The sequence below is a fragment of the Nyctibius grandis genome, chromosome 6, assembly GCF_013368605.1.
Source record: "Nyctibius grandis isolate bNycGra1 chromosome 6, bNycGra1.pri, whole genome shotgun sequence".
Lineage (NCBI taxonomy): Eukaryota > Metazoa > Chordata > Aves > Nyctibiiformes > Nyctibiidae > Nyctibius > Nyctibius grandis.
In genome coordinates, this window is record NC_090663.1 from 26,011,127 (window position 1) to 26,024,696 (window position 13,570).

A 13,570-nucleotide genomic window follows, 5' to 3' on the forward strand; every position below is an offset into this window, starting at 1 on the left:
AGCTAAACTTCGCCTCCTATAGCATGGGGTAAAGGCTCAAATAGGAAAACAAATAAATACAGTCATGGTTGTGCCTTCTGAGGTAGAGATCTACTTGGGATATCAGTAAATAACTCTTTCCTCTTTATGTTTTGAATTTCTCTGTAACTCTTGTTTAATACCATAGATTCTTGCAAGAAGAATACTCTTCATTCACTCCTAGATCCAATTGATTTTCACAAGCCAAGAATTCATTTCCATGAAGTTCCTAGAAAAGAAATATATTGTAACCAACATTTGTACTGAAGTAGTAAGTGATGTTTAACTTACTGTAGACATAAATCACACACAAGCAACAGGCCAACTAGCAAAGCTATTCTTTGCCACATTTTTCAAATATGCATTTGAAAGGTCATGTTTTTAAAAGTCTTTCAAGAAACATTATTTTCAGTATTCCCATTTTAAATAATAACACTCAGATAAAACATTTGAGCATAGTCCAAAATACCCAGCACAAACAAATTAGATAAAGAAATTCAGTACGTAGAAGTACCAGTGCTCTGATTTTTCTTGAAGCACAACTGAATATTGTTTTTACCTTGAAATTTTCTAAGATCAAGAGCCACGTGTTGCATGCATGTTAAGTACACCATTTATATATGGCACTTGCCACTGCTAGCCTATCTTTCATATCCATACTTCTCTGAATTATATGTACAGACTTCATGGTACACTAAAGATAAAATAACGGTAAATGCAAATTCCTACAGTAAGACTGAACTCAGCCATATCAAATATATCTCTCATTTTCTTGCCAAGCTCTTGTTCCTAAAAGGCACATTTATTAATGTTTGTTTAGAAATCCTTACCACAAACTGCTTGCAGTGTACAAAATGTCAAGGTTAACATGTCCAAGAACATTACATTTCACACTTCCTAAAACTTGGTCTGACAATCTTATTGCATTACTAAGCTTCTCAATACTTGTCTTTCTTCCTTTAAAAAAAATAAAATTAACATTTTTGTGCTTTCTGATGGAAGCATTTTAATTTACTCATTTAAGCTTTGATGTGTATGTCATGAAGATGAAGGGTGGCAGAAGAAAGTGGATAAGCTTTCACAATGGTTGCCATTTGTTTTCTGAGCAGCAGTACCTCATGTTGTACTCGAGGGCTGTACCTTGGCAACATGAAAAGGCAAGCTTAAAAAAGCACATAGCCCAAAGCTGAGTACGCGTACACTGCAGCAAAAATTGTGAAAATCACAGGCAGCTGCTGCTAGGATAAATCTAGGTGAACAATCTGCCTTCCTCTGCTGGCCAGATCCATTATGAAAAAACAGAACAAAACAAAAAAAAAAAAAACACAACAAACAACAGCAACAGCCACCACCCACACACCACACTATTAACTATGTTGTAGCACAAAGGCTTAGACTAGAAAAATTTCAAAATAAAACACCCATGCACTTTGCAAACAAACTAAAGAAAAAACTCAAAAGCAACCTGTCCACTGTTTATCAAAGGCTTGAACTGACTGGAATCTCACAAAAAGAGGGGAAATGGCAGTGTCCCACTTCTAAGCAATAGTCAAGACATTAATATCATCGCCCAGGAAGCTGCTTCAAAGTAAAAGTGACAAGTATTTATCGTCATTTGCTTATCAGGATGCAACCGCAAACCATTCCCACTGAAGCTACCTCCCTCTCATGAACCGTTACTATAACAGTTTTACGTCCTGCTTGTGCCCACTACACAATTTTCAGCACTTGGGCAAGTGAATTCAGGGAACCTGAGAACTTCTAAGCAACACTCAAGAAATGCGTTTCTATTACTAGCAGGTTTTTAAATGTTAAGAAGTCCACAAAGACAGACAGGTTGTGGGGACAAGGAGTTCTATTTGTTCACAAAGACACATATTTCACACAAATTAAATCCCATGCATTTTCAATGTGTTGCTTACAGAATTACTCTGCAAGATGCTCAGACCCAAGATGAGACAAAACTCCCATCTTCTACCTCCTGCAAATCTCCAAGGTATTATAAAAAGGTAGTTAGCAGCAGCATTTTCTCCTGCAGACACCTTTAGAAGAGAAGTATTTCTTCTATACCTTTCTATACATATATATATATTACACAGAAACTGTCTCTAAATATGTACTGTTTTCATGCATAGGAAGCACCTACCCTTAAGGAAGAAATCTAGCTTCTGGATCCCAGACAGATGGAACTGCCTACTTGCAGCCCTGTATAAAAATCCTCTACTTTCTATCAGGAAGTAATTCAGATACATTTTTGGTTTTAGTTTTTTTAACAGGTAGTCTTGATCACAACATCAAGTCAGGAAAGATGAATGCTAAAACATGGACTGCATGAAGAATATCGGGACTGAGGCTACATTACCACAGAATCACAGATTCAGAGAATGTTAGGGATTGGAAGGGACCTCCAAAGATCATCTAGTCCAATCCCCCTGCCGGAGCAGGATTACCTAGATCATATCACACAGGAACGCGTCCAGGCGGGTTTTGAATGTCTCCAGAGAAGGAGACTCCACAACCTCTCTGGGCAGCCTGTTCCAGTGTTCGGTCACCCTCACCGTAAACAAGTTTTTCCTCATATTTAAGTGGAACCTCCTGTGTTCCAGCTTGCACCCATTGCCCCTTGTCCTGTCAAGGGATGTCACTGAGAAGAGCCTGGCTCCATCCTCATGACACTTGCCCTTTACATATTTATAAACATTAATGAGGTCACCCCTCAGTCTCCTCTTCTCTAAGCTAAAGAGACCCAGCTCCCTCAGCCTCTCCTCATAAGGGAGATGTTCCACTCCCTTAATCATCTTCATGGCTCTGCGCTGGACTCTCTCTAGCAGTTCCCCGTCCTTCTTGAACTGAGGGGCCCAGAACTGGACACAATATTCCAGATTAAAAAAAGACTCAATGCCATTAAGGACAGGCATCTTCCTTAAGAGATACTGCCTCAGTCTTCTATTAAAGCTAACGTCACACAGTTCTCAGGTTGATTCCTGAATCATGGTTTGTCAATACAATTTTATAACAGTTCCATAAAGATAAACTCCTTTTAAAATATTAGGGTTCTTATTTTAAAGTGGTAAGATTTGCAGTCTGGCCAGCATTCTACAGTATCACAATGCTTTGGAGCTAGCTCACATAGTTTACTGAACTCAATATGCACGTTTAATTTAGTCTGACAGTCTACAGCAAGAAATAAAGCCAATAGTTCACTCTAGAGGCCTGAACTCATTAGAATTCAGTTTTTCCGTGAAGCAATTCTAATATACTTGACTCTTCAGTTGGACACAACAATAAATCACCTCTAAAACAATTGGATTTTTACCTATGTATTTTTAAATCAACATTAAAAAAAAAGTTCCTTCTTTGGTTTGCCCTTTAGAGCTTTCTGCTTCTAGCTCTCTTTCTTCCTGACCTAAGTCCAAGGCATATTTTCTCTACAACCTTAATTCCCTGTTCTCTCATGCTCACCTCCAGCCTGTAGTGACTCATTACCTATTTCTACCGACACTCCCTTTATAAAAGCCTATAGAAGCCTTTTCTTCTTTACACCAATGAAACAGGAAGAAGGGTAATGGCCAACTTGCAAGCCCTTAGAACAAACTTCAGTCAGTCAGTAAAACAATTTGCTCTGTTTGTATGTAAACAAACTATATTCTCATGTGAGGTTATCTTTTAAAATGAAGCAGCAGTTACAAGCCCTAAAATCTCAAATACTTTGCAGTGTTATCTAAACGTTCTTATTTGTTTCTAGAATACTTGATACCTACTGAAAAAAATCTGAAAGTGAAATGCATCTTAGGACCTTTGTTTTATGTTTCTTCTTTATTACTTTTGTCTGCAATTAACTCCCAATGGAACCAAAATTAACTATTAAGCTTCCAACAGGCATGTGATAAGTATAACTCAAAAAACTGTTCGTTTATGTGAAAGTGATAATTAGAATCCAAATCTTCAGATCAGGGAAAGCGTGTTATAATATACTGCAGTAATCATGATTCTGCAACTAGCAGAAATAGCAATTTTATTTCAAGCACTTAATCCAGTTTTTAACAGCATGGTATTTTTGTATTTGGTGCCTTTGTAAGATAAGAAAGATTGCTGACAACCTTCCTGGGTATGTCTTTTTATAACCATTTCAATGAAACATACAGAATCATGCTAAGAAGTAACAAGATGACTACGAATCTTTTTCTAGAAAGCTTGCTTATGCAACTGAACTAATTACAATGAAGTTAAATTTTGATTTTTTTAAAGACATCGGCACAGACAACAATAACTGACACAGACAAGACACTGTACACACGGCAAGAAATAAAAGCTCAGAAGTCACTTTTGTGTGCAGATAAGAACTAGAAGGAGAAACAAGACATGAATTTACGTGAACCTCCTTAAAAAGTCAACAAAAAAAAACCCACAACATATTTCCAAAGAAAGAAGGTACACACCAAAAATAGAATTCATTTTTATGCTTCTAAAACCACTCCCATTAGAAGATGAAATTTGAACCATTTATTTTCACTGGCCAATTCTTAAAAAATCAAAATTGGGAAAAAAAATCCTAGGCATCCATTTGAATAGCTTTCATTTCAGTCAGTAGTTTAAAAAGTGAAACATCAGAGCAAAGACCAGGACAAAAACTAAGTATAATTTACTGTTTTCTTTAACTCAGTGGCTTGAGATCGGCTGGGACAAGTATAAGCAATCAAAACCAACAATTTCTGGTCTGCATCCTGCTGAGACAGAAGCAGGAGCTGGAATTCACGGCATTTGGCGGATGCCTCACTAAGCTCATTTACCTCCCAGATCTCCATGTGATTCAGAAGTCTGTCCACATGCCATCTATGGCATTCCCACCATCAATTACTGACTCCAACAAAAATGTTCACTTCAGGGAATCCTACAACAAAAGTGACTTTCTGGGTATACAGCAAGTTTAGGGGATGCATGAAAAAGATCAGAAGTCTTGAGAACTTTCATATACAGGAATTAAAAAAGGGTATGGCCAAAAGCAACCATTAGATCATCTAAGCTAATATGTAAGCTGTTTTCACAGGATATACACAAGCCTGTGTAGAGATGCCCAGTCTTGATCTGCAAGTATCAGAAGAGAGAAAAACCACTTTTACCTTTACTGGTCAGTTCTAATAGTTATCCACCACTTAACCTCACTTAGGCACAAAGTATTACAATATGCCACTGTACCTAAAAGGGTAAAAGGAAGGCATCAAGGTAGTCTGCAATTGCCTGTAACTGACTGTTTTGCATGCAATATGGCAGCTCTGGGCACCAAAAAAAAAAGTTAGTTATCTGTCCTATGTTGTTTAGAAAAAAAAAAAAAATTAAAAAAAAGCAACCAACACACACCACAACTTCCTATTACTATTGAACAGTACAAAGCGTATCTCCAGATTAAGAAGTCACTAGTCCACAAACATTTACACTATAAACTTTTTTGCATATACCTAAAAAGACACAAAAGGTACTGATAACTGAAAAAGCAGAGCAAAAACAGAATTAAGGCCAATATAAAATACATAGCATGAAGATTAAAGTGAAGACAGACCATTTATATTGAGACTTCTCAACTTACTTTAGCATCTTTAGGGTTGTCACAAATAAAGGCTTCCCCATATGGAGAGATGATGGGTGGCTTTTCTTCAGTGAAAGTTTCTTAAAGCAAAAAAAAAAAAAAAAATACAGAGTCATACAGTACAACGCTCTACTAAAGTACTAATAAAATCAACAAGGGACACAGATTTTTCTGCTTGTGATTTCTCTGTCCTTCTCAGAAAAAATTCTGAAGAAGAAAAAATTTCCCACTTCTAACTGAACTCCAGACACTTTTCTACCCCTCAGTAGTAGTCTACTAAGAAGGTAAACCCCTAAGTATCTACTTAGACACTACTACTATTACTATTTAATTTGGACATAACTTGCATAGAGGCATTTTCCTCTTTCCTACCCTGCATCAAGTTAAAAAAAAAAAACAAAAACAAAAAACTCTTGCTGCATATTCTCAGGAGCAATAGCTCCAAAACGTCCTTTATTCTGACTTAAAAAAAAAAAAAAAAAAAAAATCACACAAAAACTCATTTGTGCACAATCTTCATTTTGTCACCAAGTATTTGCTTGAAATCAATATGCATAATTCCAAACAAGACATACCTCTAGAGTATGAAAGAACTTTTGTTTACAACTGACTGCACAAGACTTCTAAACTCTTCCAGTAAACTATTTAATAAAATTAATTTCCTGTTATTTCCTGGAGCTATGAGCGCTAACAAATTAAGCAGCATTAGTCAGGAATACGCTCCTTATATCTTTCAAGAAAAAGCTAACTCTACTTAAAAAATCTGGATCTAATCTTAGAAACTCAAAATACTGTAGTCTAAAAAAAGTATATTAAAATAAGTGAGGTTTAAAGACCAGATTTTCTAATTTTCATTTTATTAGTTCATAAACAAAAACTAAGTAAAAATGCAGAAGTGGTTAAATGCTCTGCTATTACATACATATTGGGCTTCTGGAAAAAGTGATTTCTTAAAATAAGCAACTCAATACTCATTTTAGACAACTTCTGGTCTGAGGTTTCTTTTTCCTCAATATTCAAGATGTAAATATCAGCGTGCTTAACTCACTGTTTTGTGAAATTTGCCTCCCAGAGCAAGAAATATTTACAAGATCCACATTTCTTCTTTTCTGAAGGGAACTTGAACAAAACAAAGCACAAAATGAAAACACTGAGTGAAACTTCCCAGAAATAGAGCAAAAATATCTTATGCAGTTAAACTATTAAAATTATATACAAATATAGAAATAGTAAATTTTAAGTCTTTGGAAAATTTCTGATTTAATTTAAAAGCCACCCAACAATGTGTTTTCCTCTCTTTATGACACTGAATACTTCTCTGATCCTAGCACACACCTTGAGTTTGGTGTTTTGGGTTTTTTTGTTTGAATTGACCTTATGATACATTTAGGTTGCTGGGAAGCATGGAGATCCTGCACACTTCCCCATCCTTCCCACTGATTACCAATGACGTAGGGATTGAGTGCACCCTCAGCAAATTTGCAGATGACACCAAGCTGGGTGGGAGCGTCGATCTGCTGGAGGGTAGGAAGGCCCTACAGAGGGATTTGGACAGGTTAGATAGATGGGCCGAGACCAACGGCATGAGGTTCAACAAGAACAAGTGCCAGGTCTTACACTTCGGCCACAACAACCCCATGCAGCGCTACAGGCTGGGGGAAGAGTGGTTAGAAAGCGGCCCGGCGGAAAGAGACCTGGGGGTGCTGATCGACAGCCGGCTAAACATGAGCCAGCAGTGTGCCCAGGTGGCCAAGAAGGCCAATGGCATCCTGGCCTCTATTAGGAATAGTGTAGCCAGCCGATCTAGGGAAGCGATTGTCCCTCTGTACTCGGCACTGGTGAGGCCGCACCTTGAGTACTGTGTTCAGTTCTGGGCCCCGCACTTCACGAAAGATGTTGAGGTGTTGGAGTGAGTCCAGAAGAGGGCGACCAAGCTGGTGAAGGGTCTGGAGGGTCTGACCTATGAGGAACGGCTGAGGGAGCTGGGGTTGTTTAGCCTGGAGAAGAGGAAGCTCAGAGGTGACCTTATTGCAGTCTACAACTACCTGAAGGGAGGTTGTAGTGAAGTGGGAGTTGGCCTCTTCTCCCGGGCAACTAGCGATAGGACAAGAGGACACAGCCTCAAGCTTCACCAGGGGAGGTTCAGGTTGGACATTAGGAAGAATTTCTTTTCAGAAAGGGTTATTAGACATTGGAATGGGCTGCCCAGGGAGGTGATGGAGTCACCATCTCTGGCTGTGTTTAAGAAAAGACTGGACATGGCACTTAGTGCCATGGTCTAGTTGACAGGGTGGTGTCAGGGCAATGGTTAGACTCTATGATCCCCGAGGTCTCTTCCAACCTGGTTTATTCTGTGATCCCATTTTGTTAGAACAGTCCATGTGCTAGGATCTGGGATGTTCTGTCCTTTCCCTCTTCTCTCTGCTACCATGAATTTCCTAGGTTAGGGTTTTAGAAATAATTCCACCTTTATTTGTCTCAATGACATTGGAAAGTTGTGACATGATCTAGGTAATCCTGCTCTGGCAGGGGGATTGGACTAGATGATCTTTCAAGGTCCCTTCCAATCCCTAACATTCTGTGATTCTGTGACTATACTCAAAGAAGGATGTACTATGAAAGTCTAACTTAACATTAAGCTCAAAGGGAGACTGGGCATGGAAATCCAGACAAAACACACTCTCAATCACTGAAAAAAAAATGCTGTAAAGTTCTGATTTCCTAAGGTGAATTTTTTCCCAGAAAGATTTTAATCTGATCCATAAATGACATTGTATTACAACTGCCTGTGACTTACCACTGCACGTTTTGTAGATAGATAAGAGTATATCCCCATACACAAAAGAAAGAATAGTTTATTATTGGTGCTGCGCTGGCCCCCAAGTATTTCAGCAATTTCATGAATAGTGGCACTCATCATGCTGCTAAAGGTCGCATTTTTAAAATTATTATTATTAATAATATTATGGAGATTTCAGGCTGAGACAGCAGCTTTAGAACAACAACACAGGAACAAACATGCCTGAAGTAGTACATTTCTAACCCATCTTCACTACTCAAGCAGTCTCTATTAGAGCTGTTTTCAGCCAAGCTGATTTCCCCTGTTAACATGAATAATTAGTAGTTTTTCCCTCTTAATTTCATTTTCTGTGCTTGAAATAACAGTGATATAGATCCTTGTGCATCCTTATAGAATATTCATTGATTAATAAATGCCATACAAGACCCTTAAAGTTTTTCTAGCATTTTGCAGGTCTTCCATCCTTCAAAGTCAAAGATAAGTATGTTTTACTAAAAATAACAATATTCCTAATTTTTGTTTCCCCACTAGATATATTGAAAAATTTTGTTCTTTTAAGATTAGCTATATTCAAAGCTTTAGAAATACTGTCCCGTGAAGTCCAAGTTAAATTACACCATATTTCAGGTTGATGTTTCTCTATGACAGAAGGTGTACATTTATGAACTACTATTTCATATCATTTTTAATCCATGCGTAAATCTGCTTCAAACAAATTATTAGATTAAATTCAAGACAATAGCCACACCTTATTAAGTTACTTGACATTTCAAATGTTATCGAGGTTATATCAATTAAATTCCTCCATGAAATTTTGTAAAATTCTGGTTTTAGAAAACACAGGGTGAGTTTGGAAAGTTAAGGTGTATCGTGGCCTAGCTCCCATACATAATTGTTTACTCTCCCGCATTATAATTACAAAAAATACACAGCAAGTACTTTAAAAGTGTGTGTTTCTTCAAACATTTTACTAAAATTGATGTACTTACATCTTTTGAAGCTACATTAGCAAAGTAACTTCATGCATTTGTACTAAACTAATTTTAAAGAACCTGGTAAGCTTACAAAAAAAAAAAAAACAAAACCCTTAACTTTTTCAACACAGACCAGATTTTTTGTTGTTAGGTTGGATTTTAAGGGTATTAGTATCATTAAAATAAATTAGAGATACAGATAAGCAGCTTTGACTCAAAGAGTTTTTAAAATTATGGTTCTCTTTTTTATGTAAAACAGTGAGTCATTGGCTTAGTTTCAGGGCAGATGGATTTAAAAGCGGGTAATGTTGATATCAATGAGTGAAGATAAATTCGCCATGAAATGAAAAGTAACAAATCAGCTTAAAAAGATCTGCATTTTTAAAATTCATATATTTTTCAAGACTTGTGTATTCTTTTTTGATTATGTACCTACATGGAAAGAAAACCTACTAATAAGCAAACTGTAGTCTTTTTTTCCAGCAATCAAAAATAAAACCTTTTTGTCATTTTTTGAAAACAAAGTTCTAACTTACGTCAAGTAAAAACTATCTGAAGATATAAAATAAATGGAACAAGCTTACTTTGAATATCTGCTTGAAAGATTACTTTTAACAAACAACATACAGTACAAGATATGAAATGATAATGATTTGTCAATGCTCAATAGAATAGCATAGTTAAATAGTTATTGTACAAATTGAATACTGTATTAGAAGACAGAAAAATACCGAAGACTTCTTTGGGGGCAAATAAGATTGAAAAAAAAAAAAAATATCTTACATCTACACAAATCTATGACTTGCCTTAACCATTTCCAAAACTTAATAACTCTTCAGATCAACGATCTTCTTTATTTTGCTCTTTATAGAAAAGCTAGTGCAAGCAGTCTGCCAATCACAAGGTGTGCCAATTTTACAAAGATATAATAATAATTTCAATTAAATTATCACTGTTACAGCCACGGAGACTAAGACCCACTATTTTCATATATTAAGAGGTACCGGATGCAGCTCAGGCTGTGCACTCTTCCCCATCGCCCTTTCCTTTTGCATAAACAGGATGAAAGGGTGTGATGAGGCAGCGACTGGTCTTGCTAAAGGCTGAGAGACTGGAAAGGTGAGAGCTTAGCACGGGGCTGAGCTAAACTGTTTCATTCAATATACTCTTGCCACCTCGCAAATAAAGTGAAGGAGAGAGGTCAGCACAAGTAGTCAGAGCTTCGAAGTCTTTACTGGCATTCATCTGATGGTTGTTTTAAATGAATGAAGCTTTTGTTTTCAAACTCATTCAAAACATGTTTTCTTTTCTATCTTAAGACCTAACCTTCCCATAATGCAAACATGCCAAAAGTGCTCTAGCATGCTGTGTTAGAGCTTTGAGGTTCGTAGGCTGCTTGCAGAGGTAAATTAATGGCGATGGTTGGCTGCAGGAAAAGAGAGAGAGCAGCTTCTCTCCTAAAACATTTGCTTTGCGTGACAGAACACAGTAGCATCAACTTGGGCACCTCATTAGCAATCTTGACCACTTATATGTTAAGAAATGGAGTCCAAAGAATATCAGCACCAAGCAAGAAGTTTCAACCATAGGATCTGCCAGTAGCAGTAAACAAACAGTGCCTGCTCAGGCCAAGCACCATTATCTATTTTATTTATTTATATTTTCCCCCAAACACAGCATATTTTCCAGAATTACTTTTGGTCTAATTTTTCTTATTTCTTTTAATAAAGAATCACAGAAACCCCACTACTGAACAATACAATTAACAAAGCTGGGAAATATGAAAAAATCTAGAAGTATATAGAGTTCATCAGCCTGCAATTTTATCTGTGCAGCATTCTGTATAACAAACGGATCTACCATGATATAAATCTGCTTAGCTTTTTGAACAGATTGCTGCTCTGAATGATGCAACAGTAGCTATTTCACCTAAGAGTGACTGCTAAATGACATGATCCAAAGCCTACAAAGCCTCTAGGACTATTTCTATACATACTATCTTTAATCTTGAGCTAAAGGCATGTCAGTGGTTAGCTCCATCCATTGCATTACTTTCACTATTTTGTCTTACAGAAGTCTCAGTTTTTCACTCATGTCTGTATGGAAGAAGACACTTAGACCAAAAGTATCAAGAGGGGCCACAAAACTTTCAACCTGCTCTGTTTAACCCTTTGTGCTGTTCCACAACATGACTGGGGAACCATATTAAAAATTTAAGACTGCTCATTTAAATATAGAATTCAGGGTCTCAGAAACATTTTTGGATGCAGATTATTTTAATTTTAGAAAATTATTTGCAATCCCCTTAACAATTCCAGCGCTTTTAAACACCTTTAGAGTGATCTTTACGACTTATGTACCAACAGAAAGCTCATAATGTTATAAGAAGTAAAAGTCTAGCTGACGAGAATCTACCATAATTACACATCACTTCAATACTGATCAACCAAAAACACTACTAAAATCTGCACAATAACCTCACTATCAAGAATGCTGTGTAATAGTCACTTCTTTTTTTTTATTTATTGTTTTTTAATTATGCACCCCTCAGTACTGCAGTGATGCCACACATACTTCAAAGAAGAAAGAAAACCAAAATATGTCCAAAAACTTTAAAATGCTATGGTGTCTTACCAGTTGACAGCGTGTTTTGTTACAGGCAAGAGCCAGGAGCACAAGTGAGGCACAAGGAAGCAGATACAATTGCAAGAGAGGCAATTGACATGGTCACAGAATTACTAAAGGGCACAAGGAGAGCCACCACATGAAATTTTGTGCCAGAAGGCACACAGGAGATCATGAGAAAAGCATTTCCTTGCATAAAAATCTAGTGACTAAAATTCATGCATGACTAGAAGGAAATTATGAGCTTCCCAGAAGATTTCAGCAAGATTTCCCTGCCTCTGCGGAAAAGCCTTCACACAGTGTAGTAAGGATGAAAACAGCGCCTATCAATAAAAGGCAGTTGAGAATGTTTGTCTATGCAATTCTGTAAGACAGACACAATCTTTCCTGAGATTAAAGATGCTCCAAGCTGCCATTTTAAAATTCTGTATTAATTCTTTGCCTCCAAAAAAATACCCAGCAAGGTTATCAAGAATGTTTCTGTGAAGTTTAAGTTCTGTTTTGAAGTTCTGGTTTAGCCTTGATCTTTTTCAGACAGACTGCTACTTGTCCTTCAGGATTTCCATATTGTTACAACTGGAGCATAAAGATGAAGAAAATAAGCTGGAGCTCACAAATCAAATGGTGAGTAATGAAGTTGGTGACCCAGTCACATATCAATCACTAATAGACTGGGATTTAGAGGATTTACTTCAATTGTGGGAAGACTACAATATAGCATATTCTCTCTACTGGATGATTGTTTCTCAAAAGACATTAAGAGCAATCTTTTAGTAGCTAGTTATTGTTATCTTTTAGGATGAGATTCCCATTTCAGCTCAGCAGGAGTAGCTTTATGATATGAAGCAGGGATAATCACTCTACAAAAATTAACGCAAAGCTACTCCCCACTGAAAGATGTTTATAGTTAAGTTTCAACAAGCACAATTTTTTGGTGATTTAGAGGCACTGATGAAACATTTTTTAAGGCACATAAAAATCTCTTAACTGTTGCAAAGAATCTTTGCCTCTCCATCTGTTCAAAGTATTTTATTACAACATTTAATGTTGAATTCTTTCAATAATCTAAAGAAACTTTCAAATGTTGGGAAAACTCTGCATTTAGGGCATGCATAAACTTGCTAACGATGTTTCTAACTGCTGAGATATGCAGATGAAAAAGACAAGATAAATACAAAACATTCTCAGACATGTCCCTTCCAGGCATAGGTAGTGGCTTTTTAAAAAAAAAAAAGTCTGACAAAAAAAAGTGCAACCTAATGATTTGGATATGGCTACACCGACAAAACTTTGCATATGTCTTTGCATGAATTTTTCTTCTCTGTTTAAGACACTAAACCAGCATGACGAGTAAAACCTTACAGTTAACAGAACCAAAAACATTACAAATTAATCTGTGGGGAGATATTGTTTGTTTATACAGCTTGTAATATTGTGATCAACTGCACATTCAGTGCCTATTATTTTTAACATTCAAACAATATTGCTTTTATTAAGATAGGCCCGGAGTTAAGGTCTAACAACCTTTTCCTCTACATTCCATCATATTTTTGCTAGACAAGCTACAAC

General features: G+C 36.7%; 1 protein-coding gene across 1 annotated transcript in view; it reads right to left on the reverse strand.

Moving 5' to 3' along the window:
• Positions 1 to 13,570, reverse strand: part of ARAP2 (ArfGAP with RhoGAP domain, ankyrin repeat and PH domain 2) — a 136,282-nt gene that overhangs the window by 120,321 nt on the left and 2,391 nt on the right. Inside the window, 3 exon segments of the mRNA XM_068403695.1 lie at positions 162 to 247; positions 5,603 to 5,682; positions 6,651 to 6,721. Coding sequence (XP_068259796.1) covers positions 162 to 247; positions 5,603 to 5,682; positions 6,651 to 6,721 — 237 coding nt within the window.